Genomic DNA, 26,747 nt, shown 5'->3' with positions numbered 1-26,747 from the left:
ACGGTACCGACCGGCCGCCGTGTCATCTTCATCCCACAGGCGTTACTGGATGCGGTTATGGTGAGGTATGTGGTCAGCACACCGCTCTCCCAGCCGTACTTCAGTTTCCGAGACAGGAGGCACTACTTCTCAATCAAGTAGCTCCTCAGTTTGCCTCACAAGGGCTGAGTGCATTCCACTTGCCAACAGCATTCGGCAGACCGGATGGTCACCCGTCCCAGCCCGATAGCATTTAACTTCGGTGATCTGACCAGACCCGGTGTTACCACTGCCTTGGCCCTAATTGGTGAGATGGCTGATGTCAGTTGGGATCTCTCTACACATACACTGTACGAGAGAGAAATGCATTCTTCCCAGACTCTACATACATAATACAGATGCCAGCTTTTACGACCTACTGCTTGGATTCTCAGACACTACCTGAATAGAAAGTCGAAATGCACTCAAGGTACACACAAGCACTCTGTAAGCAAACATTACAACATTGTACCTAGCAACGAAGCAGGTTCAATACCACAAGTAAATGGCAGTGTCGAAATTTTTCAGAATATTGTATCTCGAAAACGACTCGCACTATAATCCTGCAACAAACACCACTGACATTTGATTTGTCCCACTTTTAATTTGTTAATGTCAATAGGAGTTGTTCTCTTTAGAAAAGTGTAATTTTTCACTAATAATATACTTCCTAGTTACTAATACAATCTTTTGTTTGGCTAAAAATACGAGCTCGCAGTTCCAATCCACTGTATAAGAGCAGCACATGAATAGCACTTCCAAAATCCGCCATTTTTTTCTGTCGAAGTTTTAGGAGATTCACCTGTATATTTGCGTCATAGTAAAACTTCTTCCAGACGAGACACGAATCCGGAATAGCAGAAGTTGTTAAGGCGACTGCTCGCATAAAGTGGGATATCCACGTTGGGGTCCCAGTCTGGCACAAATTTTCATACGTCACCAATAAATTATAGAGCAAAAAAATGGTTCAAATGGCTCTGAGCACTATGGGACTTAACATCTGAGGTCATGAGTCCCCTAGAACTTAGAATAACTCAAACATAACTAACCTAAGGACATCACATACATCCATGCCCGAGGCAGGATTCGAACCTGCGACAGTAGTGGTCGCGCGGTTCCAGACTGAAGCGCCTAGAACCGCTCGGCCACAAGGGCCGGCAAATTATAGAGCACATTTCGTCTGTTCCTTCAGACATGAATCCTTGTCTGAAGGACATTCTATAGAAGGTTTTTAAACACAGGCTCTGTAGGTAGTATTTACATGCCCAGGCAAAGGCCGCGACAACAGTAAGTGAGTTTCTTCCTGTGTGAGTGTTACAGTGACTGTTCTACAGCAAGACATGGAAACTCACGGTGATGTGTCGAGCTTTGGGTCGGTCATTGAAGCACGCTCCCATGGACGAAGTGGTTGCGGCGACCACTCGTGTACAGTGGGATATTCTGATTCCAGTCCAGGTCTGATATCAAGTTTCATACGTCAACAGTAAACTGTACAGTTGGAGTGACGTATTCGCCGTTGTGAATAAGTTTCCTGTATTTTACACAGCTGTAGATCACAGCAGCATCTGTTTTTTCAGACATGCATGCATGTCTGAAGGACATTGCATAGTAGGCTCTTATTTCTCTTCCTCGTGATGACTGGGTGTTGTGTAATGTCCTTCGGTTGGTTAGGTTTAAGTAGTTCTAAGTTCTAGGGGACTGATGACCAGAGATGTTAAGTCCCATAGTGCTCAGAGCCATTTGAACCATTCGAGTAGGCTCTTAAACACAGACACTGACATTAGTAATAGCATTTTCTGATGGCTCACGAGGCTTTCGTTAAATTCTCATGAGAGTTTCATCAAATCACCGTACTAAACTAAGTATGCCAGCAGGTAAGTTAGCCTCCAAAAATCCTGCAATAGCAAGACGTTCATAGCTTTGTGAATGATTTTGGTCTTATTTGTAGTCGTCATTTGCATTAAATTGCATATGTACAACAAGCTGTTATTAACGTTAGCTCATCAAGAGGTTGAAGAAAGACGAACATTAGCTCTGACCGCTGCAGGTGTCATTCTAGTGACAGACACAATGATGGGCTGCTCAAATCACAGACAGACACAGTGACATGTGCTGTTGGCAGCTAGGGCAAGCACGCTCTGTTCTTTGTGCTGTACATGCTACCCTAAACCTCTTCATTCAAAGTAACCTTATAAAGCAAGTGTCGATCAAACATGTGCCCCACTCTCCTCCAAGGTCACGGAACGGGGGCCTACCATGACCGGTTCAAGTTGTCTCGCGTCGCGATGGCATCGGCCTCTGAGTTAGGCATAGCTTCCACTGTGTGGGGTGTTGGTGTTTGATTACACCGCTTAGTATCCTGTGAGGCTTTCGACTGAAATTCTCTTTGCCTCTGCGCGTTATTCAGCATATTTGCGTTACTTTTCTGGCCGCATTCCGCTGTCTATTGGTTATTTGGTTGTCCGGTATTGTTTTGCGTTTGCCAACGATCGGCTGACTGTTGCCGGAGGCTTGTGTCTGCACATACTGTACAGGCTGGCCGTGCGCTTCTCGCCCTTTGTAGTTGTTTTTGCTAAAGTTTTGCCCATTTCTCTTATATTCGCCTTTACATTTACGACTTTCTCCATCGCCCTTGTGATTATCGTTACCATTATCCATAAATCTCTGTGACGCTATCGGCTTATTAAAAGGCTTGGGTTGTACTTGTCTCTCTTCGTTTATCAAATCTATTGAGTCCAGTGCAGATAGAAAGAATTCAATTTCCGGGATGTTAATGAGTTTTCCCCTAACGTGGGCAGGAAGACGGCTCTTTAAAATTTTCAGCTTCAGACAGCGGATTCGTCCAGGCCTGGTTTTATTCAAATATTTTTCAAAATATCCTCGTAAGCTTCCATACTTGCTATTGAACGGAGCTGGGTTGAATACTTCACGTCTGAGCCTCTCTTGTACGGCCGCAGACCAATACTTATCCAGAGATGCCGTCTCATTCTGCTCATAATAGTGACAGCGTTCCGATATGTCCGTAGCTCACAGCAGAACGTCACTCTGTGTGTTCAACAACAATTCTAATTTTCTGGGCTTCGTTCAAGGTACGAGGTAAAACATTTCGAAATGGTCTGATAAAGATCACAGGGTGTGTTCTTCTCCCTTCATAAGCAAACATCGGGAATAGTCGATGCGAAAGTAATCCCTCATCTGCAAGTATTGTTGACAAACACGCCGCTCTGTCAGTGACAGTCATGTTTATGTTCGCTTGTGGCGTATCCATGGTAACTGCGCTTGCTCGACAGGTGCAACTGCCGGCAAGTGCTGTTGAATTGTGCAACCTTCGCTATTTCCCTTCTAAGGGCTAATCCAGAATTGTTGGTAACCAGTGAAGGCATCTAAGAGCATAGCTTTGTTTTCTGCCATATGCTGTTTTGGAATGTCCGTAGTTTTAACAACACTGCCTCGCAACCTTTCCTCTGCTTCATGTAACACCAGTCTGTTTTAGCAAGAAGTCCGCTTTCCTTGTCTTTTAGAGCTCTAAAGAGCTCTACAGTATTTACATAAGGGCCACGCGGGGTAGCCATGCGGTCTAAAGCGTCTTGTCACGGTCCGCGCGGCTCCCCCCGTCAGTGGTTCGAATCTTCCCTCGGGCATCGGTGAGTGTGCTGTCCGTAGCGTAAGTAAGTTAAGTGTGTAAGCTTACGGAGCGATGACCTAAGCAGTTGGGTCCCATAAGATCTTACCACAAGTTTACAGTACCTACATAGATTTTGCACTCTGACACTACCTTTCCAGCAAAGGTGCTGCCCTTCTCCAGCATCCCAGCTTCAGCTTTTTCAGTTATTTCCTTTACATCTACACATAGTATACCTCTCTGTTTTTAGCAAATTCTGACTCTAAAATGATCTACTCTTAGACTCAAGTTTTGTATTTCTGTAGTTAGGTTTTTGCTTACGTCTTGCAGCTCGCTGACTACGTTCGTGACATTTTTTACCGACGCATCCACATGGGATTGCGTGTCCTGAACTTGACAAAATGCTTTACTGAGGTTTTTCAACTCACCTGCAAGTTGTTCCCGATTACAAATTGCGGATCTTACCTTTTCCGTTAACATATTTATATTGTGGGACATGTCGGTAATTATTTCTTGTTTTAGTTGTTTACCGTGCTCTGTGAACTTACCGGATAATTCGTCAGATAATTCAGTGCCTACACTTTTGCCCACTTCTCTGAACTGTTGACTAACACTATTCTTGAATTCGTTAAACGTCTGGTTTTGCTGTGCAAACTGTAGTGTTAGTTGCATTAGCTGTGTCAGAGTGTGTGTCTCACTGGTATTTGCATTGCTTTTGTGAACTGTTTCCTGTACTTGTGTCCGCAACGTTGTGAGCAGATAATCAAAGGAATTTTCGCTGTTGTGCACTTCAGATTCACTATCTGAGAAAATGTTTCCCGGTGAGACCTGAGAAATTGGCTCATAAAGCGTCATAAGAGCGGCATCATTAGTTATATTACCAGTATGACAATTTTTTAATAATGGGACGCCAACCTCGTCGTTTTGGTAGTTATTGGCCAGTTCACGAGTTGGTGCGTGACCTTCAACTGTTGCCAAGCTCGGATTTCCGCCATCTTGGCATATTGTATTTTGTAATGAATTTTCTACAATGGCCATTTCCTTTGACTCCATTCTGAATAAAATTATAGAAGGAAAAGAATTTTAAACATGAAATTTTGTTTGAATCGCTATCCTTCAATTAAATCTTGACTTTACACATATCTTCGTCTTTTCTATAGAAATCCACTTTCCGTAAAGGATATTAATTGGAAGGAACAAGGATTATCTACTGCGAGAGAGACGGCGCCAAGCAGGGCCATATAAGCATACAGCGTAGCAACTTACTACTTTAACCGCTGAAATTCGCATTCCCAGTATATCTCGTTCGTAGGCAGAAATTCATTTCAATTTGCTCCTTCAAGTTGTTAATAGTTTCAACCTCACGGACATGTAAAACTCCAACAAAGGCCTCATTAGTTCTTTTTTTTCCCAATCGTATTGGCTTACACTTACTAGGATCACGTTAACAACTTCAGTTCCTCTCATTCCTTTGTTGTTGTATCCTATTTTTTCAGGATTCCCTCATTTTATCCCCATGAAGTCTCTTCTTTTCTTCTGTCCATGTTGTTCACGATTTTTTATTTCTTCTGCTTTGAAAGCCTTCCAAATTTTGTATTTTGTTTTTAAAATGGTTTCTTTCTGCTATTTCTGATTCTTTTATGTTGTTTCTTTCAAGATCTTTTCTTACTTCTGTAATCCATGCTATTGTCGATTTCTTCTTCCAGAAATGTAGCAGTATTCGTTTTGTTGGTCTATTTCCATCCATTCGGTGGAGATGTCCAAAAAAGTTTAATCTTCGTTTGGCCATTACTGCAGATATTTTCTCTATATTTTTTGGAGATCTCCTCATTACTTCTTATTTTCCAACCATCTGCGGTTTCCATTGCACCCATTATTTTTCTAATAATCCTTCTTTCCAGTACCTCTAGTTTGTCCATCTTGTAGTTCATCGTTAGGCATTCAGATCCATATAAACATTCGGGTTGTACCATTGTGGTGCAGTGTTTTAGTTTTGTTTTTCTACCTATTCATTTCTTGTTGTAAATATTTTTGGTCAAACCATATGCCCTTTCCATTTTGTTAATTCTTACATCTATTCCAGATTTTTCTAGTCCAATCTGTTGTATAGTTTCTCCAAGATATTTAAATTTATTTACTCTCTCTATTTTACCTATTTGTGTTTCTATGTATTTTGGTGCATTTTTTATATTTGTCATGAATTTTGTTTTTTCAGCTGAAATGGATCATTTACCTAAAAAAATGTTTTTCTTCAAGAATTGAAAGGTCTGTTCACATTCCTCTCGGCGCCGTCGTCTCACGGTTGCCATTGAATAGTGGCGGGGGGACTAGAAATGTGATATATAAATTGAAATCTTAATAAATATTTGCTGTTTAAATAATTAAAAAGAAAATTTTGAAAGAATGATTAAAAAAAAATAAAAGGCACACATATCCTGTGTGAACTTTAACTGACTCTAATAGAAACGGACCTCCAATATTCAGTACATGTATTCAGCATTCAACATTCGTAAATTTACATACATCCTTTTCTTGTTACCGCTATTGTGCATGAATATTTGTATGACAAAACTGGTTCGGATCGAACCTCCTCTGCTAAAGCGAATTCTTGTTGTTATCTTCGATCCTCTTGATGCAGAATTCCCGGCGCAGCACTGTAAAGCCACAACGACCTCTGACTGTGATCCCTGTATGCTTCAATTTATCTGTCAGACAGCGAATTATTAATTATGGAACAGTGACTCGTAACAGCACACTTGTTTCAATCCGTGTCTTCGCTCGTCTTGGGATTCACAGAATGAATAGCGTTCAGTTTTGAATTGGAATGCCGACACCTTTTATTTCACAGATAAGAGAGACATCAGTAACTACCGACCTATATCACTACTGATATCATTTTCCAAAATTTTTGAGAATGAGATGTATTCTAAAAGATTATTACATCTTGGCAACAATAATGTCCTCAGCAAATCACAATTTGGGTTTCAGAACGGTTGCTTCACTGAGAATGCTGTTTACATGTTCACACACCAGATATTACAAGCATTACATAACAAAATAGTACCGGTAGGTATTTTCTGTGACCTATCCAAAGCATTTGATTCTGCAAATCATAGTATACTCCTTGATAAATTGAAGTTTTTTGGGATTGATGGTATAGCCAACCAATGGATCATGCATATCTGATCAAAAGAATGGAAAAATTTGTACTTATTAGTAATTCAACAAACAGAATCCAGGGACATAATTCTGATAGGGGAGAAATCACGTATGGGTTTCCCCTAGGTTCAATCTTACGTCCACTAGCGTTTCTCACATATATAAATGATCTACAGTCTAATGTACAACAAGCAGAACTAGATCTTTTTTCAGGTGACACCAGTATGGTAATCACTCCCAGTATACATGCAGAAATTGAAAACATGGTGAACAAAGTTCTCAAAAGTATCATTGACTGGTTTTCTGCGAATGGTCCCACCCTGAATTTCACAAAGACACATATTATTCAGTTCTGTACCTCCAGGGGTACTGCACCAGTGATAAGTGTAACATGTTGTGATGAAATAATTCACATAGTGGGAAATTAAAAAAATCTTTGGTGTCCATAATGATGAGAATATAAATTGGAAAAAACACAAATTTCGGAACTCCTAAGACAATTTAGTTTAGCCTCGTTTTAACTTAGTCATAGCAAATTTTGAAGAGATAGAAATCAGTAAGTTTACATATTTTGCTTATTTACATTCAGTAATGTCATACCGAATAATGATCTGAGGTAACTCATCATTAAGAAAGAAGGTCGTCATTGCCCAGAAACATGCTGTAAGAACAATATGTGGTGCGTACCCATGATCACCTTGTAGACATCTGTTCGAAGAGTAGGGTATTCTGACCACTGCTTAACAGTATATTTACTCCCTCATGAAGTTTGTTGTAAATAATCCACTACAGTTCAAAAGCGACGATGAGGTACGTAATTACAATACTAGCAGAAAAATGACATTTATTAATCAACATTAAGGTTGTCTTTAGCACAGAAGAGGGCGTACAAAGCTGCAAAAAAATTTTTGGCAGCTTACCCAGTGATATAAAACGTCTAACAGATGGCAAGGTGAAATGTGAAAATAACCTGAAAAAGTCTCTCCTTGACAACTCCTATTCTGTAGAAGAATTTCTATGTTTGTAATGTGTAAAAGATGGTGGGATAACTCAATGTGTATATATTACTTACATTTTGGAGAAAAAATAAGTGTATGGTGATGTTTATAGTACAAGTAGAAGTACAAATTAATTTGTAATATGAATGCACCAATAATCCTAGGAACCCACATCCCTCGAACTAACGACATTACACAACATCGTATCACTGGTATAATTTCCCCTTTGTAATTTGTATCCCATTTCTTCGGGTTCTAGGTTTATTTTCGTATCATTCTTACACACAACAGGGACGAAACAACCGAAAAAGATTTTTAGCACACATCTCTCCAGATTCTTTCTCCAACAGTCGGATTCGTGACTGCTAAGGGGAGGATGTCAAAAATTTTAGAAAATTGATTTTTCAAAGATATGAATATTTTGTACCGCATATCTTCCTGAATAGTATGATGTATAAAAAATATACATTTTAGTGATTATAAGCCAAACCCCTTTGCACAGCTTCAATCCTACACAAAGTCACCAGGGCAACAAATACAGAACAAAGGGTGCTGCAACAAATGTGACACCAATGGACTTTAATGGAAGCCACCAAACCTATATCAGGGACCTTGCAAATGAAAACTTATTGAAGAAATGTGTTCATGGTGGTACCCAAATACCAAATGAAAGTTTTAACCAATGTGTATGGGAAATATTGCCAAAAACCATTTTTCTTGGACAAAATGCAGTTGCTATTTGTGTTTATGATGCGGTTTCATGTTTTAATGATTGTGTGCAAAGCAAGAAATATGTTTTAGAGAAAATGGGAATAAAGATCGGAGTGAACTGCATCAAAGCTTTGTATGCGATAGAGAGTGTGTAGTGAAAGCAAATAAATTATTTTTGGAGGTGATAAAGTCAGGAATGTGAAAAGAATGAAAACCGACTAAGAAAATGGAAAAGAACTTGCTTATGGTGCTGGACAGTTCTAAAGGAATGACACATACAAGCAGAAACTTTAATGGCCATTTTCCGCAAAACAGACATTTCTTAACTTAGGTGCATGTAACATTCATAATAAGAATCCTATTACTTTCAAACTTGGTATGCTCATTAAACACAAACTCCTTAATTCAAATCTCTAGAATTTTGCAAGTCGATTAAAAACTGTGCTAAAAATGTAGGTAATATAACTATAAAACTCGAGTTTTCTCTAAAGATGAAGTTAAAAAGGCTACAGCACATTCATTTTTTCATAAATTAAATAAATTCTAGAGTTTCATGTACCTGTAAGCATGGTTTGCATGCCGTGCATGATTCATCGAAGGATCTCTCTTACTTATGAAGAAAGGTGTACCTATAGCGACAGCTGCAGCCGATAGGAAGAGGAAAAGTTAAGAAATTTCACATGTAAAAAAAATTATTTCTTTATGTTTTTGCAGTTCCACTGCTATGAGTGTGAATACTGAATCCTTCCTGGACATTCTGACGAAGTTTTATGATTTTATTTGTAAAAGTACAGACTGTGGAAACTAAAATGTCCTCTGATGTCTCTCCTGCTCCAAGTCGGCCGCTTTGACATCCTACCCCCATAACACACGAGCTAGGAACACCATCCCATAACGACAGCACTACATTAATTGCATTGGAGGGATACTGTCATTCAAATTTCTTTGTGATTTATATTGTTATGTATTGAAACTATGTTGACTAATAGTTGTCATAAGCATAATTGTTGAGCTTAGTATCAACCTTACATTTGTGCTTTGTTTTGCACCAAATACTGTGTAGTATGCTAGCCTACAAGTATGAGAAAATTAGGAGATGCAATGTGTGAAGCGATTAGCTAAACGCCTTAGTTGTCCCACTACTGTCTTTGGTAGTGTGTGTTCCATTATCTGTGTGGGGACAGTACCTCAGCAGTACTGTCTGTGGTAATCTGACCACTGGCTTCGATGTGAAAACCCTTCTCGAAGCAGTGTTCCTTCTGCGCAGCACGCCAAGCGCTGCAGAGAGCGGGACCGGCCCCTCCTCGCAGCTGCACAGTGGCCACAGCGACGACGGCTGGAGCCCAGCCACAGCTGTGCCTCCCACCACTCCCCAGGCCACTCCACAGCCTGATGACGCTGCCGTCTCTCACCTGCGGTGAGTTCTGTCACAATACCAGCGTTACGCGTTGGGCAGTTAGCCCAGTGCTAAAGTGAAGAAATCGAATGTTGCTATTTTATGTTTTTGACGAAGCAGATGTTATAGTTCTGGTATTAATTTATTTCTTTTATAAATTATGATGTTTGACGAGGCAAGGATCTACAGGTCTGCATCGTGACGTATTTTCAATTCCTAACACAGCTGAGCCACTTAATGCAGTTACTTGTGTAAGATACTTCCCCAAAGATAGCGAGTGGTGAGTTAGAGGCAATTTCTGTTTTCAGCGATGATTTGCTATATTATGAATTAATTCTGCAGAGACCGGATCTTGTTTGTTTCTTCTGACTTGCAACCACGTTCAGTATTATTCATTATTGGGCTGCCTCACCAAATAAGCAGGAATCTCTGAAACTCCCAGCGTCACTTGCATTTTCGCGATCACTCTCCCAACACTATAATGAGATATTCTCTCAAGGGTCTGTGGGAACCCCACCACTGGGGGAGGAGAATCATTTGAGATCCATGTCTTACCCTACTACGAGAGATGTATGTGAGAACCTCTAGTGGCAGTTTTTGGAAATCATTCGTGACAACATCAGCCTCTACTAAACTGTCGGTATCTTGCTGATTAACGCAGGCATGTTGGATCAATAAAAACCAGGTCAATTGTAATGCGTGGGGATCGTTGAGTGGAGATGGACACAGCAGCCATATCTCACCACCTGTAATACCCTCTGTGTCTCAGGGAGTTTTACAGCTGACATTGCAAAAGTTTTTCTTTTTATTCACTGCAGACCAGCTTCAGCGTAAATTCGTCATCACGTCATTTTTCTTCTTTGAAATATTTGATCTATAGTGGTAGCCACAGAAATTTGACTGTCGCTTCGTGAAATAATGATAATCTGATAGTGAACTGATATTGTTGCAAAATGCATTTCAGTGGCTAGCTGAATTCTACAGGCCCAAGAGTGGCAATTCAGAGTATTCAACATGCTTTTATAATTAATCAGAGTAGAATCCAACAAGTTATTGGACAATAGAGGAGTCTGTACCTATTCAAGGGGAAATAAGGAAGGTTACCCAGTATTTTAACATTGACATGGGATAAGTAATGTTTCAGGTTACTTAAGAAAACATATCTCTCCCAGTTATTCAAGGATATCGAGCTTTAATTACCTTTTAAGGTCAGCCACAGATGTACAATGTCATTAGATTTAATGTCTGTGCCAAATTGAGCAAGATACAGAGAAGGTATGGTGTAATTATATAAATAAGATAGCCTGACGGGTATTTACCTAATTTCTCGTACACAAATAGCATCAACCATTCAACATAAGAAGACAACCGACGATAAGGAAGTGTAGCAGGAAAGACTAAAGATAGAGAGCACAGGGAAGAATACTTTGTGGATAATCCAGAAACTCATTATGCAGCGTAATGAATAACTCTGAATACAATTTCAGGGATAGTCTTTAAATTACGTTGCACATACTGGACACGAAATTAGTACAATCTCAGTAGAAAAGCGGCAGAAAACAAAGTAGAAAATAAATTATTGTGGTTGAATTAGAAACAAGACATGGAAAGGGAAGAATGTTTCAGCATAAAAAGACTGACATAAAAAGTTAAGAAAGCTGGCTAAAAATCGAGAGGGAAACAACAGGATGCGGAAATAAAAGATAAAGAGCTGGAAATGAAACATATTAACAAAATACTTGATAATGGAGTGAAAATTTTGTTGACAGAGAGTTAAGAAAACCAGGCTGGGGAACAGATCGAGCGTAACATGGTACTGATGTGAATAACAATATACAGGGCGAAGACAGTGAAGGCTTCCTTTTTTCTTGGGCATCAGACAGTTGTGATGACTAATAAAAGGTCCTACATAAAAAAATACAGTCTTTCGGAGACTAAAAACGACAACTACTTTAAACAAGAATAGTTTACAATCATAAATACACTGATAGAAAAGAATCACAAAACCGAAAACTTGTCAATACAGAGTAGTGAAACATCAAGGATACATTTACAAGGGTAACATATTTAACTGATTAACACTGCAAGATCGCAGGTCAATGTAGGTGTGAGATAAGCCACTGGAAACGTGAAATGGTCATACACTGTGAGAAGGTCGAATTAAAACATGCAGACATGCATGAATTGTGTTGCACAAGTATCGGACGAGAGTTTGTGGAATGGAGTTCGATGTCAGATGCACTTGGTTGGTCAGTGCAGGGACCGTAATGCTGTTTGTGAATGATGCTGGAGTTACTGTATGATGATGTCCCATATCTGCTCGCCTGGGAACGGACCTGATGATTGAGCATGCCAAGAGACATGTCAACACTCTATAGAGCATGTTGGGCTACAACAGCGGTAAGTCAGCTAGCGTTATCCGGTTGGAAAACTCCCCCTGGAATGCTGTTCAGTAATGGCACCAGAATGGGTCGAATCAGCAGATTGAAACAGATATTTACACTCAAGGTGTGTGGGATAACAACGAGAGTGTTCCTGCTGTCATATAAAATCGCACCCCAGACCATGACTCCAGGTTTAGGTCCAATGTGTTAACACACAGATAGGTTGGTTGTAGGCCCCCAACTGGCCTCCTTCTAAATCAAAACATGGTCATTACCGGCAGCGAGGCTGAACCAACTTTCATCAGAAAATACAACAGAGTTCGACCTTTCCCTTCAGTTTGTCACCACTGAAGTGCCAAACGGTGGTGGTGTGGGATCAGTGGAACACACGCTACAGAGCATCTGGCTCGGAGCTGTCTGTGAAGTAACCGATTTTTAATACTTCATTGTGTTACTTGCCAACTGCTGCTCAAACTGCTGCTGGAGATGTATTACAGTGCGCCAGAGCCATACGGTGAACACGATGGTCTTCCATCTCAGTAGTGTCACGTGGCTGTCTGAAACCCAGTCTTCTTCCGACGGAATATTCTTGGAATCACCGCAGCCAGCAGGCCTGCATAGTGGCTACATGCCTGTCAAATATTTATGCATCACGGTTGGAACATCCAGCTTCTCATAGCCCTATTACAGATTTCGTTTAATCTCTGTGGGATGTTCATAACGGCGTCTCTGTCGTGTCGAAGGAAATTTTGACTAACATCAGCTTACTGCATCCAATCTCAAAGGTAACTAACGCTCACGCTCGTTACAGCGTGTAATTACAACAAGCTTGATTTGCTTCCTCATAATGGTACTACTAGCGCCACTCTTAAGCGACGCGACTGCCACAGAAAGTCATCATCATTCAGATGTAGAAACACACGTACCAACTTTCGTTTCTGTCACACAACTTCTTCGTGCTGCAATATTTTTCCGTCAATGTATATACCACTGCAAAAGAAAAAGACGTTTTTTAACATTATTACCAAGAATCTCAAAAAGCTCTTAAACGACTTACTTCACATTTTTACAAGATAGATAAATGCTGGGACAGTGTTTCTGTTATATACCAATGGTTTAGGAGTGCACCATTGAGTAGTAATGAAAACATCCGAACACAGACGCTGCTTAACCTCTGAAAAAAATTAAGAGCAGCGGCAGCAGAAGTCATCCAGTTTAAGAGGTCGCCATCTTTCTGACAAAGGCCAAAGAATGTGTGTGTGTGTGTGTGTGTGTGTGTGTGTGTGTGTGTGTGTGTGTGTGTGTGTGTTTGGAGCTACAGGCGCTCATCGCCAAGGTTATCAGCTTCCTGGCAACCAATAATAGAAGGGTCAAAGAGGGAGGAGGAAAGGATAGAGCTTCAAGGAACTCTATTGCCCTTCAGGTAGGAAACTGCCCCTAGAAAGCTGGAGAATCAAAAGGGATCAATGACATGAGGATGCAGAAGGCAATGGAATCTAATAAATTAAAACCACGTAACTTGCATCCACAGGAAATATGACAGTAACAGGAAAACGGTTGTGATGCCATCTGCATTGTGGAAAGATTCCAGACAAGTTATCCTTTTGGATCTCTGCAAATTGTCTGTCATGGTGGAAGTGACTATGAAATAGAGACGGAATAAGTTATTGTGGGATAAGATTCTATGACTTGGAGCTTTGAATTCAGAAGTTTGATTGTAATTGGAAAGCTAGAGAGTCTAAAAACGGAAGTGCAAAAGCCCAGTCTAGATACATTGGGGGTCACTGATGTGAACTAGGAAAAGGCTAAGCATTTATCTTAAGACACATTGAGGTATATCATCAGCAGCAGAAAATGCTATGTTGGGAGGAGGGTTCGTTATGAATAGGAAAATAGGGGAGAGAGCGGACTACTGTGAACTTCTCAGCGACAGAGTTTCTCTCACCAGATTCGACATCAAACGAATTCAGACAGCGACAGTTCAGGTACACATGCCAATGTCACAAGTAAAAAGGAGAAAAGAAAGTATGAAATTAAAATGCGGTTGCAGGGGAAGGAGAAGCAGAAAGGGTCATCGGATATATGGGATTGGCATTGGGATGACAGAGATGAAAGTCTAATTGAGTTGTACAACCAATGTGAGATGGTATTTACGAATACTCTGTTCAGGAATCGTGAGACGAAAAAGTATACTTGGAAGAGACCCAGAGACACTGAAAGAGTGCTGTTGGATTACATCATGGTCAGAGATTCGAAATCAGATATTGGACTGTAAGGTGTACTCAGATGTAAATACAGATCTAATAATTATGAAGAGTAGAGTGAAGTTCAAGAGAATCGTCCAGAAGAATCAGTGTAGAAGGATGTATCATCATGCAGTACTGAGAAATGATGAGATGTATTTGAAGTTTACCAACGATGTGGATATGGTGGTAAGGAACAACACAGTAGGCTGTTCAGTTGAATACGAGTGTACATCTCTAGAATGTAAAATAACCGACGGTGGACAGACGACACAGATAAAGGGAAGCTAACTTCGGAGAAACCCTTAGTAACAGAAGAAATACTGCAACTGATCGACGAGAGAAGAAAATATAGAAATGTTCAGAGAAAGACAGGAATACAGCTACATTCACTGATGTGGCAAGAGTCGTGGGATACCTCCTAATATCGTGTCAGACCTTCTTCTGCCCAGCCTAGTACGACAACTCGACGTGGCGGGGACCCGAGAAGTCGTTGAAGTCACTTGTAAAAATATTTTGCTGTGCTGTCCCTGGAGCCACCCACTACTGCGAATGTGTTGCTGGTGGAGGATTTTGTACAGGAACTGACCTGTCGATTATGTCCCATAAATCTTCTATGGGATTCATGTTGCGCGATCCAGATGGCCAAATCATTTACACGAGTTGTCCACAATGTTCCTCAAATCAGTTGCGGACAGTTGTGGCTCATTATATCGTTGTTTGAGAAAATGGAGTCAAAAAATGGCTGAAAATGGTCTCGCACTAGCCAAACATAACCATTTCCAGTCAACGATTGGTTCAGCTGGACCAGAGGACTCAGTCCATTCCACATAAACACAGCGCACACCATTATGGAGCCGCAGTGTCTTGTTGTCAACTAGGGTCCACAGTTTTGTGGGGTCTACGTCACACTCGAACACCACCATCAGTTTTCACCAACGGAATTCGAGACTTATCTGACCAAGCTTTTCCAGCCACCTTGGATCCTACCATTTTAGTCACGAGACCAGGAAAGGAGCTGCAGGTGATACCATACTGTTAGTAAAGGTACTAGCATTGGACATCTGTTACCACAGCCCATTAATCCCAAATTTAGCCGCACTGTCCTCACAGATACGTTGGTCGTACATTCTACATCGATTTCTGCATTTATTTCACACAGTGTTGCTTGTCTATTAGCACTGACCACTATGGTAGACAAAAATGTTCTTCGTTTTTTTTTCCAACTTAACAGAACTGCACACTCAATTCGACTACTGGTTTAATGTGCTCAGCATAGTTTGTGACCGCCTGACAAAAACAGGGCAAGCTGCGAATGAAGTCATCACTCTCAAGTGGAGGCAATAACATCATTCTTCCTGCAGAGCAACTCACAAGATTTATGGAATTATTTGTGGATGCTTATGTGATGCAACCCATCTCCCTAGTGTATCCGCAATATGCTCAATGGGATTCAAATTGGGATCTCCCATGTGTGCAATATCTTCTATTTCCAAGAAAACGTCAATCACCTGATCTGTATGAGGCATATCCCTATGAGGCCACAGCACCTCGCAACAATGGCATATGAGTTTCCCAGATCTCGTTACGATACCTGACAGGAGTTAACCCTTGCCAATTCACCCATACAGTGTCATGAAGAGGTGTCAACGTAATCGCTGCTCACACCATTAAAGATCCTTCTGGATAACAGGCTTGTTCCTCAATGTTTGGGCTCCAAAATCCTGTTCCACGTTCCCTCCATATGCAAATCTGTCGATAATCACTCTCCAGTCCACACTGGGATTCACCTGTGAAAATAACATTGGCCCATGGTTCAGCCATCCAGTTGGCGTGTTGATGACTTTACATATTACTCTCTGTAGAGATGTGTCAGGGGTTCATATACAACAGGTCTCTGACTATATAGGCTACTCTGCTGTGGCCTTCTGTATAACGTTTGCCTCGATACAACACATCCAGTGCATACTGCGAGGTGTGATGCCAGTTGCCATGCAGTAGTAAGGCAGTACTGTGATGCCCTTTTAGCCAAATAGCGGTGCCCCCTTTCTCGTATCACACGTGTTGGATCCTGCCCTCGTCTTCGAGAGACAGTTTCTGTCTCTACCAACTGTCGCCACATCTGAGAAACAACAGTAAGATCCACATTGAGCCACCAGGCCACTTCAGTTTGTGATTGTGCTGCTTCCATTCTTCCTATGGCCCTCCACTGCAGAGAGCCTGGCATGCGTCTTCTCTGTACCATACTCCACCGTCTGTGACTGTGCCTACAGAGATTGTGGATGTGGGACTACCCGGAAAACACTATCCCATTTCATAGGTGCACTGACTTCATTGTGAGCTTGGTTGTCTGTTGACTGGAATGCTGTCTTCCGTGTAGAACACGATGGTGCTGACATCTGTCGACAGTATGCATGATCATATCGTGAATTAGACACAGGACAGGGAAATCGCAGTTTGTTGCTTTAATTTTGGACACCAGTGTATTGTGGTAACCTTATTGGGGAGATGTGTTCTTGGAACTCATCACAGTTCTGCTTCTGCTTCTGCGATCAACAGACAACCAAGCTCACAATGAAGTCAGTGCACCTATGAAATGGGATAGTGTTTTCCGGGTAGTCCCACATCCACAATCTCTGTAGGCACAGTCACAGACGGTGGAGTATGGTACAGAGAAGACGCATGCCAGGCTCTCTGCAGTGGAGGGCCATAGGAAGAATGGAAGCAGCACAATCACAAACTGAAGTGGCCTGGTGGCTCAATGTGGATCTTACTGTTGTTTCTCAGATGTGGCGACAGTTGGTAGAGACAGAAACTGTCTCTCGAAGACGAGGGCAGGATCCAACACGTGTGATACGAGAAAGGGGGCACCGCTATTTGGCTAAAAGGGCATCACAGTACTGCCTTACAGGAGTAACCCGTCCAATTCAGCAACTTTCACATGCTACGTCACATATGTGACATAGCATGTGAAAGTTGCTGAATTGGACGGGTTACTCCTGTAACTTAAATATCAGATCTGAAGATGGTTCTGAATGAACCGAAACCGGTCATATGAATAATAAAAAAAACTTGCAATCAAGACGGATTTAAAGTAACATTATAAAATCACTGATTGCTGTCATCCCATAAGACATTATGTCTGTTTTTGCAAAATTTGAAGAAATTTGTTAGTATTGTCCTTTTGTTGCAGAAATCTATCTGGAGACATGAAGGGCGAGATGCTGATTGCTGCAGCTAAGGATGGGTCAGTGAGCAAAGTGCGAACGTTGCTGGCAGTGGGGGCGGACGTGGAGGCGAAGGACGAGAACAAGCGGACAGCACTGCACTGGGCAGCAGCCATGGGGCACGGGGAGGTGGCGGCCCATCTGCTGGAGGTAGGAGCAGGCGTTAACGCCAGGGACCGCTGGCAGAACACGCCTCTACATCTGGCTGCATGGAAAGGCCATGCAGCTGTGGTGCGGCTGCTGGCAGCTTCCTCTGCCGACCACAACGCCAGGGATCAAAGTGGGAGCACGCCACTGCACGATGCAGCACGGCGTGGCCGTGCAGAGGCGGCGGCTGCACTGTTAGAGGCAGGGGCCGACAGAGAAGACAGGAATTATGGTGGGGACACGCCGCTGGACCTAGCCGAGCGGAACAACCACCAGTCGCTCATAGACATCCTAAGATCAAGCTGAGTGTAATGCAGACGACTACGGAGTAAAATAAATAAAGCTTTCTGTGTAACCTCTGCTACTTTTAAAATAAACAATTCAGAAAAGTTAATCCTGCAGTCTTGCTTTGTACCCATATTTACGTAGTACATACAACGAATCCATTACCGTTACAACCAGAGTGAGAACTGTAGGTAGAAGAAGGGTGGAATGTGTGTTCTTATATGACAACTATCCACGGATTTCCGCCCAATAATATCCAAACAGCAGACTTTGTACACAATTTATTAAATTGCCAATGCTAAACTCTTTTAAGTAACAATATATTCGTGTAACTTACAGAGCTTAACAAATAGTTAAAACAAACAGCTTCAAAAACAATAACGGCGTCTTGCCACCATAAAATCAAATGACCTTTTACAATAGTGCCTTTGGAGTTTACCCAAGAGACAAAATCCACTAATATGTTAACTTGGCATTACAATTTAAAATCATTTATATAAGAAAAATCTTGAGAAAGATAATGGCACTTGGCACTATAAAATCGAAGAAGCGCGACACACAACCAATAAATATAACAACAAAATAATAATTTGATATAACCAAAGGGCAAGGCCAACCCCCAATGCAAACACAAACGTGCGAGCTCTCAACACTTCAAAGCCTTCCCACTAGAAACGGTCCCCGAAATAAATCACTGAGAGCTCCCCGACATGCCTCCCACAACTGTCCACTACTTATGCACCTTGGTTATGTTCTGTAACACACGACAGATAACATCAACACAAGATAAAATTTTAAAAATCAAATAACAATATAACATCCCGACAGCACATGATAACCATGGCGCCGTTAACTCGGGCGCTCTTAACAAGTGCTGGAAGCCAACACACACAAATATTAATAAGCAATTCTCGCTTCTTAAAACAAAACAATAAAAGCCAAGCGCATATGAATAGTAAAACCACAGTCTTAGAAGTGCTTTAACGATACCAAACACAACTATTCCACCAAGTTAATAATAACACAGTGAGAAAAAAATACAAAACATACCACCAAATTCTGTTACACAAACCGAATTGACGAGATCATGTTGTTCAGGTCGCAGAAGACCACATATACCAAGCACCAGTAAATCAGTATGCATATACTTTCCAAAAACGCCTTTCTTAGGCAGACTTTACCTAAAACATCAAATGCCAAATATACATGAACACAACTCCGGGTGGGTAACAGGAACCACCTATGTGAATTACTTCAAAAAAGGAACAAACAGATACCACCTAAGGTAACGCTGAGCAGACTGGGTGGGCAACGACCCACTCAGCGGGATAACCAAAAGGTACTCCAGTTGAGCAAACAAATTAGTACCAACAAATACCGTTACGTGCCACACACACACACAGCACAAACTTCCAGCAACGCCGTCCCACATCAGAATGAAGTTCAGAAACCGGTTCTGGGGCTTCCAGCGGAAAATTTGACTAACCAACCGAGCTCACATCCCAACCTAGCAGACGACTCCAAAATTCAGCAGCTAGTTATCTCTGGGCCAGAGTATCACAGGACCCCACCCGACCTCCACATCAGACAGGCAGGCTGAACAAGTATGCCAACTCAGATTACTCACCACCGCATGGCCGGAACAGCGGCGAGTCGCCTCCGCCCCAGACCACCTTGCTCATATTGCGAAGCACAACAACCTTAGCGCTAGTCACCAGCAGGTCAGGCATAGCGAACTTCACCTTCCGTGCAGTACCTGGAAACCGACTACCCTGTCACTTTCCGCCGGCCACTGCAATTACACGCCAGCGATGTAACAGCAAATCACCACAGCAGCGCCACTCACACCAGAACAGTGAACTATAATCGATTATAGCGTGCGCTCTAAACATCACAGCATAGCGGCAGGCGCCATATCAGAAGGAATCTCCTTTTGCTGAAAATTCAAAAGAAATTGAGTAATCCTCGATTACTAATAAACACCAGTTTTCTCACAACATTTATTAATAAATACTTGTTCGGTAAATGTTTGGTGCTATTGGAACTTGTATAAAACTCCAGACTCCTGACACATAACTTCTGTACTTAAAACACGTCTTCATTTTAGATCTTCGACCGAATTTACTTCTGTATCTAATGTGCTGACAATCCCGCATCTTTGGTGTGTAGTTTCAAAGTGGTATTATCACCAGTACTTACAGCACATTAGTTTCGATTACACGCTGAATTTTGTTGTATCCTGCCTATTTGCCAAATATGGTGTGTCTAGGAAATCCGCTTCTTGGATTGGTAAACAACAACTCAAGCAAAATTTATAAAAGACTTTTATTACAAAATAAGTAAATGACAGTACCTAAGTTTGACAACAACACAGAAGTGTCGCAAGCAAAGGGTGACATTCAAATAACAATCTCGTCAGCATATACAATTCCTAAGGAGGTAGTCTTAATGTACCCAGTCTCGGATGCTGCTGTAGCAGTGGCCGCTACCAGTCAGCAGCGGCGCTTGTGTTCTCTTCGGCGAGAGGCCGCTGCTGTCGATCGGTCAGCGTGCTATTGGCTGACGTCCTCTTCACAGCCCTCTCTGCTCTAGCGTTCCCGACTGACGTGCTGGCGCTTGGCTTTCTGCCGGAAATTTCCTCCCCTCCCAAACCGACAGACTGCCGTCTGGAGTGGAGGGGAGGCAGGGTCGTGGTCGCTGCGATTGACTGGAAGCTGTGGCTGCAGGGAATGTCAGGCTTCCTGTGGTACCCCACCATACGGCCTTCACTCTGGCGGAAACGTCCCCCAGAAAACGACCAGAAGGGTATGCATCCACCTCTGGAAGCCAATAACCAGATGTAGAAGGCGTCAGATGCTGCGGTGTGGGTGGTTCCAGCGCCATCGGTAGGACTAGAGGAGGTGAAGGCACCATCTCCATCATTGCGTCCCAAGATGTGATGACACCCACTGATGGCTGCTGTGGCTCCACTGTCTTCGGGATATGTGAATCTTGGGGAAGAGGCACAGAAGAATCACTGTGCACTAACAGTGGCGAATTTGATTGCTGTGCAGCTGGTCGCGGCGGAGGTTCGAGTCCTCCCGCAGGCATGGGTGTGTGTGTTTGTCCTTAGGATAATTTAGGTTAAGTAGTGTGTAAGCTTAGGGACTGATGACCTTAGCAGTTAAGTCCCATAAAATATCATACACTTTTTTTTAATTCGATTGTGATGTCGGCCCTGCAATCCATCTCAGCCTGAAATCAGATACATGCAAGTGCCAAGTCGACGAACGATCTCGCCTCGCACCTATCCTCTGCGTCCTTACTTGGGCGCTGGATGTTGAGGAGGGTGGAGCAGTGTCCGCCAGCGATGTTCCATCTCGTGGACGTGAACGATAGGAGACGACAAACAGTTGCATTGCTCGATGCCTAGTGTGTGCCTTGTGATGTTCAGCCATCTGCTGGTTGAAAGTTCTGACAAAACGTCCCACCTTCCAGTTTGACTGTGGATGGAACAGTGCACTAGTTAGCTATGTATGCCATAGCATACACAGAATGTTCTAAATTCATTTGACATGAAATCAGGGCCGTTGTCCAACCCTAAGACAGCAGGCAAGCATTCGAGGCAAAACATAGACTTTGTGGGATCTTTCTGGAACACTCGTTGGTTGGTTGTGGTATACACTAATAGCAAGTTTCGTTTGGCTGTGCCAATGAACTCGACAACATCAAGTAGCACAATTCAGGTGTTGTCCTCTTAGGAAAATATTGTGTGGAGTGACAAATCATAGTACACAACGTGGTGATTCGATGGCAGGGTGTGTATTGGGCGAATGCCCAGTGAACGTCATGTGTAAGCGTGTGTGGTGCCAACAGTAAAATTCTGAGGCGGTGGTGTAATGGTGTGGTCGTGTTTTTCATGGAGGGGCTTGCTCTCCTTACTGTTTTGCGTGGCACTATCACAGCACAGGCCTACATTGATGTTTTAAGCACCTTCTTGCTTCCCACTGATGAAGATCAATTCGGGGATGGCGATTGCATCCTTCAACACGATCGAGCACCTCTTCATAAAGCACGGCCTCTGGCGGAATGGTTACACGACAGTAACGTCCCTCTAATGCAGAGACTCCTGACCAGAATCCTACAGAACACCTTTGAGATGTTTTGGAACGCCGACTTCGTGCCAGGTCTCACTGATCGACATCGATACCTCTCCTCAGTGTAGCACTCCGTGAAGAATGGGCTGCCATTCCCCAAGGAACCTTCCATCATCTGATCGAACGTATGCCTGCGAGAGTGGAAGCTGTCATGAAGGCTAAGGGTGGGCCAACACCATACTGTATTCCAGCATTATCGATGGTGGGCGTCAGGATTTTGTAAGTAATTTTCATCCACGTTTTCAGATACTGTCGATCACGTATTGTATGTTCTCACAATCGCATGACTGTAGCACAGTGAACGCTACAGTTCGTGTATGTGAGTGATACATTGCAGGCAAAGTACGTTTTCTGAGAACATGAACGTCTTGTCCATTATACGCCATCAGGTGCGTGCTAGTTTTAGACAGGCATGGGGAGCCAAAAAGTTCATATGTGTTACGATTCAGGTACGTTACAGAGGCACCCATGTCCAACTGAAATTTCACACGTTTTTCACTAATATGCAAATTAACAAAACGTTTGTGGTTGCTAGTTATGCTAATACCTGCAGCAGGCTTTGAGTACACTGCATTGATTACATGGGTCTTATGACTAGAATTTTGTGAGTGAACAGAAATCTTATGGTTGTTCCGTTGCAAACATACTGACTGTTTGTGACCTTTCTTTCTCCAGGCATACCACTGTACTCGTCTAGAAGGGCAATCTTTGCGTTTGTGCTGTGAAAAGCACTAAGGGCATGACTCAACTCTCATTACCTTATAGAGAGCTGCTTACACTGAGTAGAGAACTGTTTACGAGGCGTGGCGTGCACAGGCAGCCGCCACCTGACGGGCCGCTCGTGAGCAACACACTCAGCCCGACAAACTGGTGGCCGCTCAGATTTATCAGCGACATGGCACCTGAACTGCACTGATCTAGTATTTGCACTACTTGCTGAAATGGTGGATCGGCCAGTTTCAAGATTTGTTCTCTAAGTGTGACATCAGTTACATTGTAAATGATCGCATCACTCAACATAACATCTAAATATAGAGCACCAAAAGCACATTTTAATTTGAATTTCTTCATCATACCCTCCAAATCTGTTAACCACTCATGATATGTTTGTTCTGACCGTTTCTTGCAGTGAAAGAAGTGATACCTAGCTTCTACAACAGTGACTTGTTAGTCATAATAGTTAATTATCGAATCTACAACTTGATCTCAAGAAAGTTCTCTCAGAGCTGTGGTAGGGAATAATCTCTGAGTGAGGCGAAACACAGCACTTCCTACTGCTGATAAGAAATAATGGAGTTTCACAGTACCTGGTATTCGTGACCAGGTATGTGGGCTTCAAACTGTTGCAACCATTCGAGCCCTTCCTCTTGTTATTAATTGAACTGGGGAAAAGGCAGTACGGCACTCGAAGCTGGAGGGCGGGTATTATGGGCTGCATTATTGACTTGAGCGGTGAGCACCTGCTGTACTGTAGAGTTGCGATTTGCTGAGTCTGCAGCTGAAACATTTGTGATCTGTGTCAGCTGCGTTGCATCTATAACTTGCCGCTGTGGCCCTGGAGCAGGGGCTGGGAGAGGTGGTGTCGCGTCCCAAGCGTGGGTATTGCGAGGGATTGGGCGATACGGTTCGTGGATGGGATTTTAGCCGGTTGACCGTAATGAGAGGGAGACTTTTGATCTGGCTAAGATGTATAATCCCTGGTTTTCACAAGGCTAGGAAGGTGATAGAAATTAAAGTCGTGATAACTTTAATAAATTGCAGTTTATTCTAAGTGAATACAAATCGCCCTATCTGACGGTGGTTGCACTCACAGGAAGGCCAAGTCTAACACAGAGACGGTGACTGACTCCACCGTTCCGACTGCCTACTAGAAGTTCTGCAACGTTTCTTAACACCCTACGTTAGAGTCCCGCGGCTACGCCCTGACGCTCTCCAGCGACTATCTCCGGCTGCCTGCCTACAGCCCGTTCCCCAGCCCAAGTCGGCTGCTGCTATCTAACTCTTCGCCCTCACCAGACAAAACTTAGCTGCCCAGAGCGGCGTGCTCTCGGGTTTTGTTAGCGTTTCCCCTTCGACCCCGCCAGCGCTTGGCCTGACGTAGCGTCGAAGGCAACGTGCCCTTATTTGGTATCGTTAAAACATTGTTGTTGCTATTGTTCTTCAGAGGCTGAGTGGAGGGGCAGAGGCGCCTCTCCCTATATGGTCACGCACTGCGTCCTGAGCCCTTCATTGGCTCCTCGTGACGTAGTGCGGTCCCCACCAAGGGCTTTCTTTCTTTCTCTCTCCACTCCCAGACCTCTCTCTCTAGCCAGGAATGCTTACTGTTGATATTCTTAATTGAATGCTTATCATGAGTCCCTGCACAGACCCTCGTTTGTATCTACCGGCTCTTTACTTTCTTATCAAAGCACCCAGCTGCCCTGCAGCTCGAGTGCCGCCTCGGCTGGCCCTTCTGCCACGCCTGGCGTCCCACGCTACAGTTTTAACTTCGTCCCACGTACTATTCTTAAGGTACTGCAATTAGACTTGGCTTGTTCCTGCGGTTACAACAGTGGGTTGTTCATTTTGGAAGAGAGAAATGCAATAAACAGACAAAGCAAGCAAAAAAGTAAGTACAAAAGCAAAGAAAATTTCCGCAGCGCCCTCCTGAAAACACTGATTAGCAAAAACTCTATAAGATACGCTATTCAAGCATGTAAACACGCCTCTGCAAAGAAAAGCCAATGTAGATTTAAGGCGGCAGCAAAACACGAAAGAGAATCAGTGGCCGTCATGCACTGGGTTCCTCTTAATACTCATCGCTCATGTTGTATCCTCCCTCGATATCGCAAATGGGGTGCCTAGGAAACCTGCTTCGGGGGTATCTAGACAGCAATTGAAGCAAATAGTATTAAAGAGACTTATTACTAAATGAATCAATGACAATACCTAACTTTGACAATAACACAGAAGTGTGGCAAGGAAAGGGCGACATGCAAATAAGAAATCTCTTCAGTATATACAATTCCTGAGTCGCTGGTCTTGATGTTCCTAATCTCGATGCTGCTGTAGAAGTGACAGCGACCAGATGGGCGCGGCGCTTACGTTCTCTTCGCCTAGAGGTCGCTGCTGCCGCGTTGTCGTCCTCGAGAGGCGTGCTATTGGCTGACGTCTTCTCCACAGCCTCTTGCTCTAACGTTCCTGACTGGCGTGATGGGGTTTGACTTTACACCAGAACAAATTTACTCATGTATGTGAAAACAGATGGTTCAGTGATTAATCTGCATAATTACAGTGTGGCAACTGCAGCAATAATCAGTTATGTGCTGATCATTTGAAAAGCGCAATAGGTTATCTTAAATTAAAAAGAATTGTAGAACGACATATGATCAGAAATAAAACTCACAGATGTAATACTGCACTTAGGAGATGTATTACCAGGTATCATGTAACATTGATCTCCTCTATCACATTACAGGAAGCCAGAGAAACTATTCTCTTTTTCCACATATTCCATTTGGCCGTCCTCAGTGCATTTTCTTCTGTCAGGCATCACGTCTGCAACGCGTCTGCAGGGGCCGCCCTGCTGCCAGCTGCACAGCAGCCCTGGACAGACAGCCGCCCCTGCCGATAGCATCTCCATTGCCTCAGGCATCAGTCTGCCCAACTACTGCTTGCAGGAAATGTACATGTGAATGAGGAATTTGTGTAGGCGATTGTGTCAGAAAATTTAACATGTCAGATGGTGTGTGAATGCCACTCCACTCTCAAGGGGTAAAACCTGAAACCACTCAGGCTATTTAAAAGAAATGGCTACAAAGCTAGAGAGATCTTTCGCTTTCGCCAAAACAGGCAGTAGAAGATTACAGTGAGCAGAGTCAGTTCTCAAACAGAGGACTGCCAGGGACTGCCAGTTAACAGCTAACAATCTTTGATATAATGAGAAAGTAATACAATACTCTTTGAGATTGAGTATCCAAAAGCAAGTTATATTCAATGAAATATGAACAACAGATCAATTTCGTTTAGAGTAAAGAAAGCTGGAGGGGTGACGGGATGCACTAATAAAGCCGTGAATGGTAGATGGCGCATGCGAAAAATAAAATTAGTATAATCTTAATATTGTCCTGCCTATTTTGTGCCACCAAAGTACAACCGTCAAAAGAACTGAAGTTGCACTTCAGACAGAAGGCAGACTGTCAACTATGAGCACAAAACAGCAACACATAGTTCACAATGCTGGACACACACATCAGCCACAAGGGTGCAATTACGGTTGTAGTTAGAGTACTGGCAATAAAATTCTCTACTTTGGCCTATAAATCAAGTATATAATTGAAATTAAGTTAGTGCTTCAGTAATCAAATTAAAGGTCGATACGTTTATTGATCGCAATTATAGAGTGGCTCTGACTGTTGCAGGATGCTAAAGCAAAATATTTC

General features: G+C 42.8%; 1 protein-coding gene across 3 annotated transcripts in view; it reads left to right on the top strand.

Moving 5' to 3' along the window:
- The window catches only part of LOC126427322 (ankyrin-3-like), a 56,924-nt gene extending 38,625 nt beyond the window's left edge, over positions 1 to 18,299 (top strand). For all 3 annotated transcript variants that reach the window (XM_050089632.1, XM_050089630.1, XM_050089631.1), the window contains exons 4-5: positions 9,776 to 9,925; positions 17,725 to 18,299. In XM_050089632.1, coding sequence (XP_049945589.1) covers positions 9,776 to 9,925; positions 17,725 to 18,211 — 637 coding nt within the window. In that variant the 3' untranslated portion in view covers positions 18,212 to 18,299. The remainder of the gene's footprint in view (positions 1 to 9,775; positions 9,926 to 17,724) is intronic.
- The last annotated feature ends 8,448 nt before the right edge of the window (positions 18,300 to 26,747 follow it).

The sequence above is a fragment of the Schistocerca serialis genome, chromosome 11 (assembly GCF_023864345.2).
Source record: "Schistocerca serialis cubense isolate TAMUIC-IGC-003099 chromosome 11, iqSchSeri2.2, whole genome shotgun sequence".
In the NCBI taxonomy this organism is placed as follows: domain Eukaryota; kingdom Metazoa; phylum Arthropoda; class Insecta; order Orthoptera; family Acrididae; genus Schistocerca; species Schistocerca serialis.
Note: the sequence above shows the minus strand (reverse complement) of the source record. Positions and strands in the feature narration are given on the sequence as shown.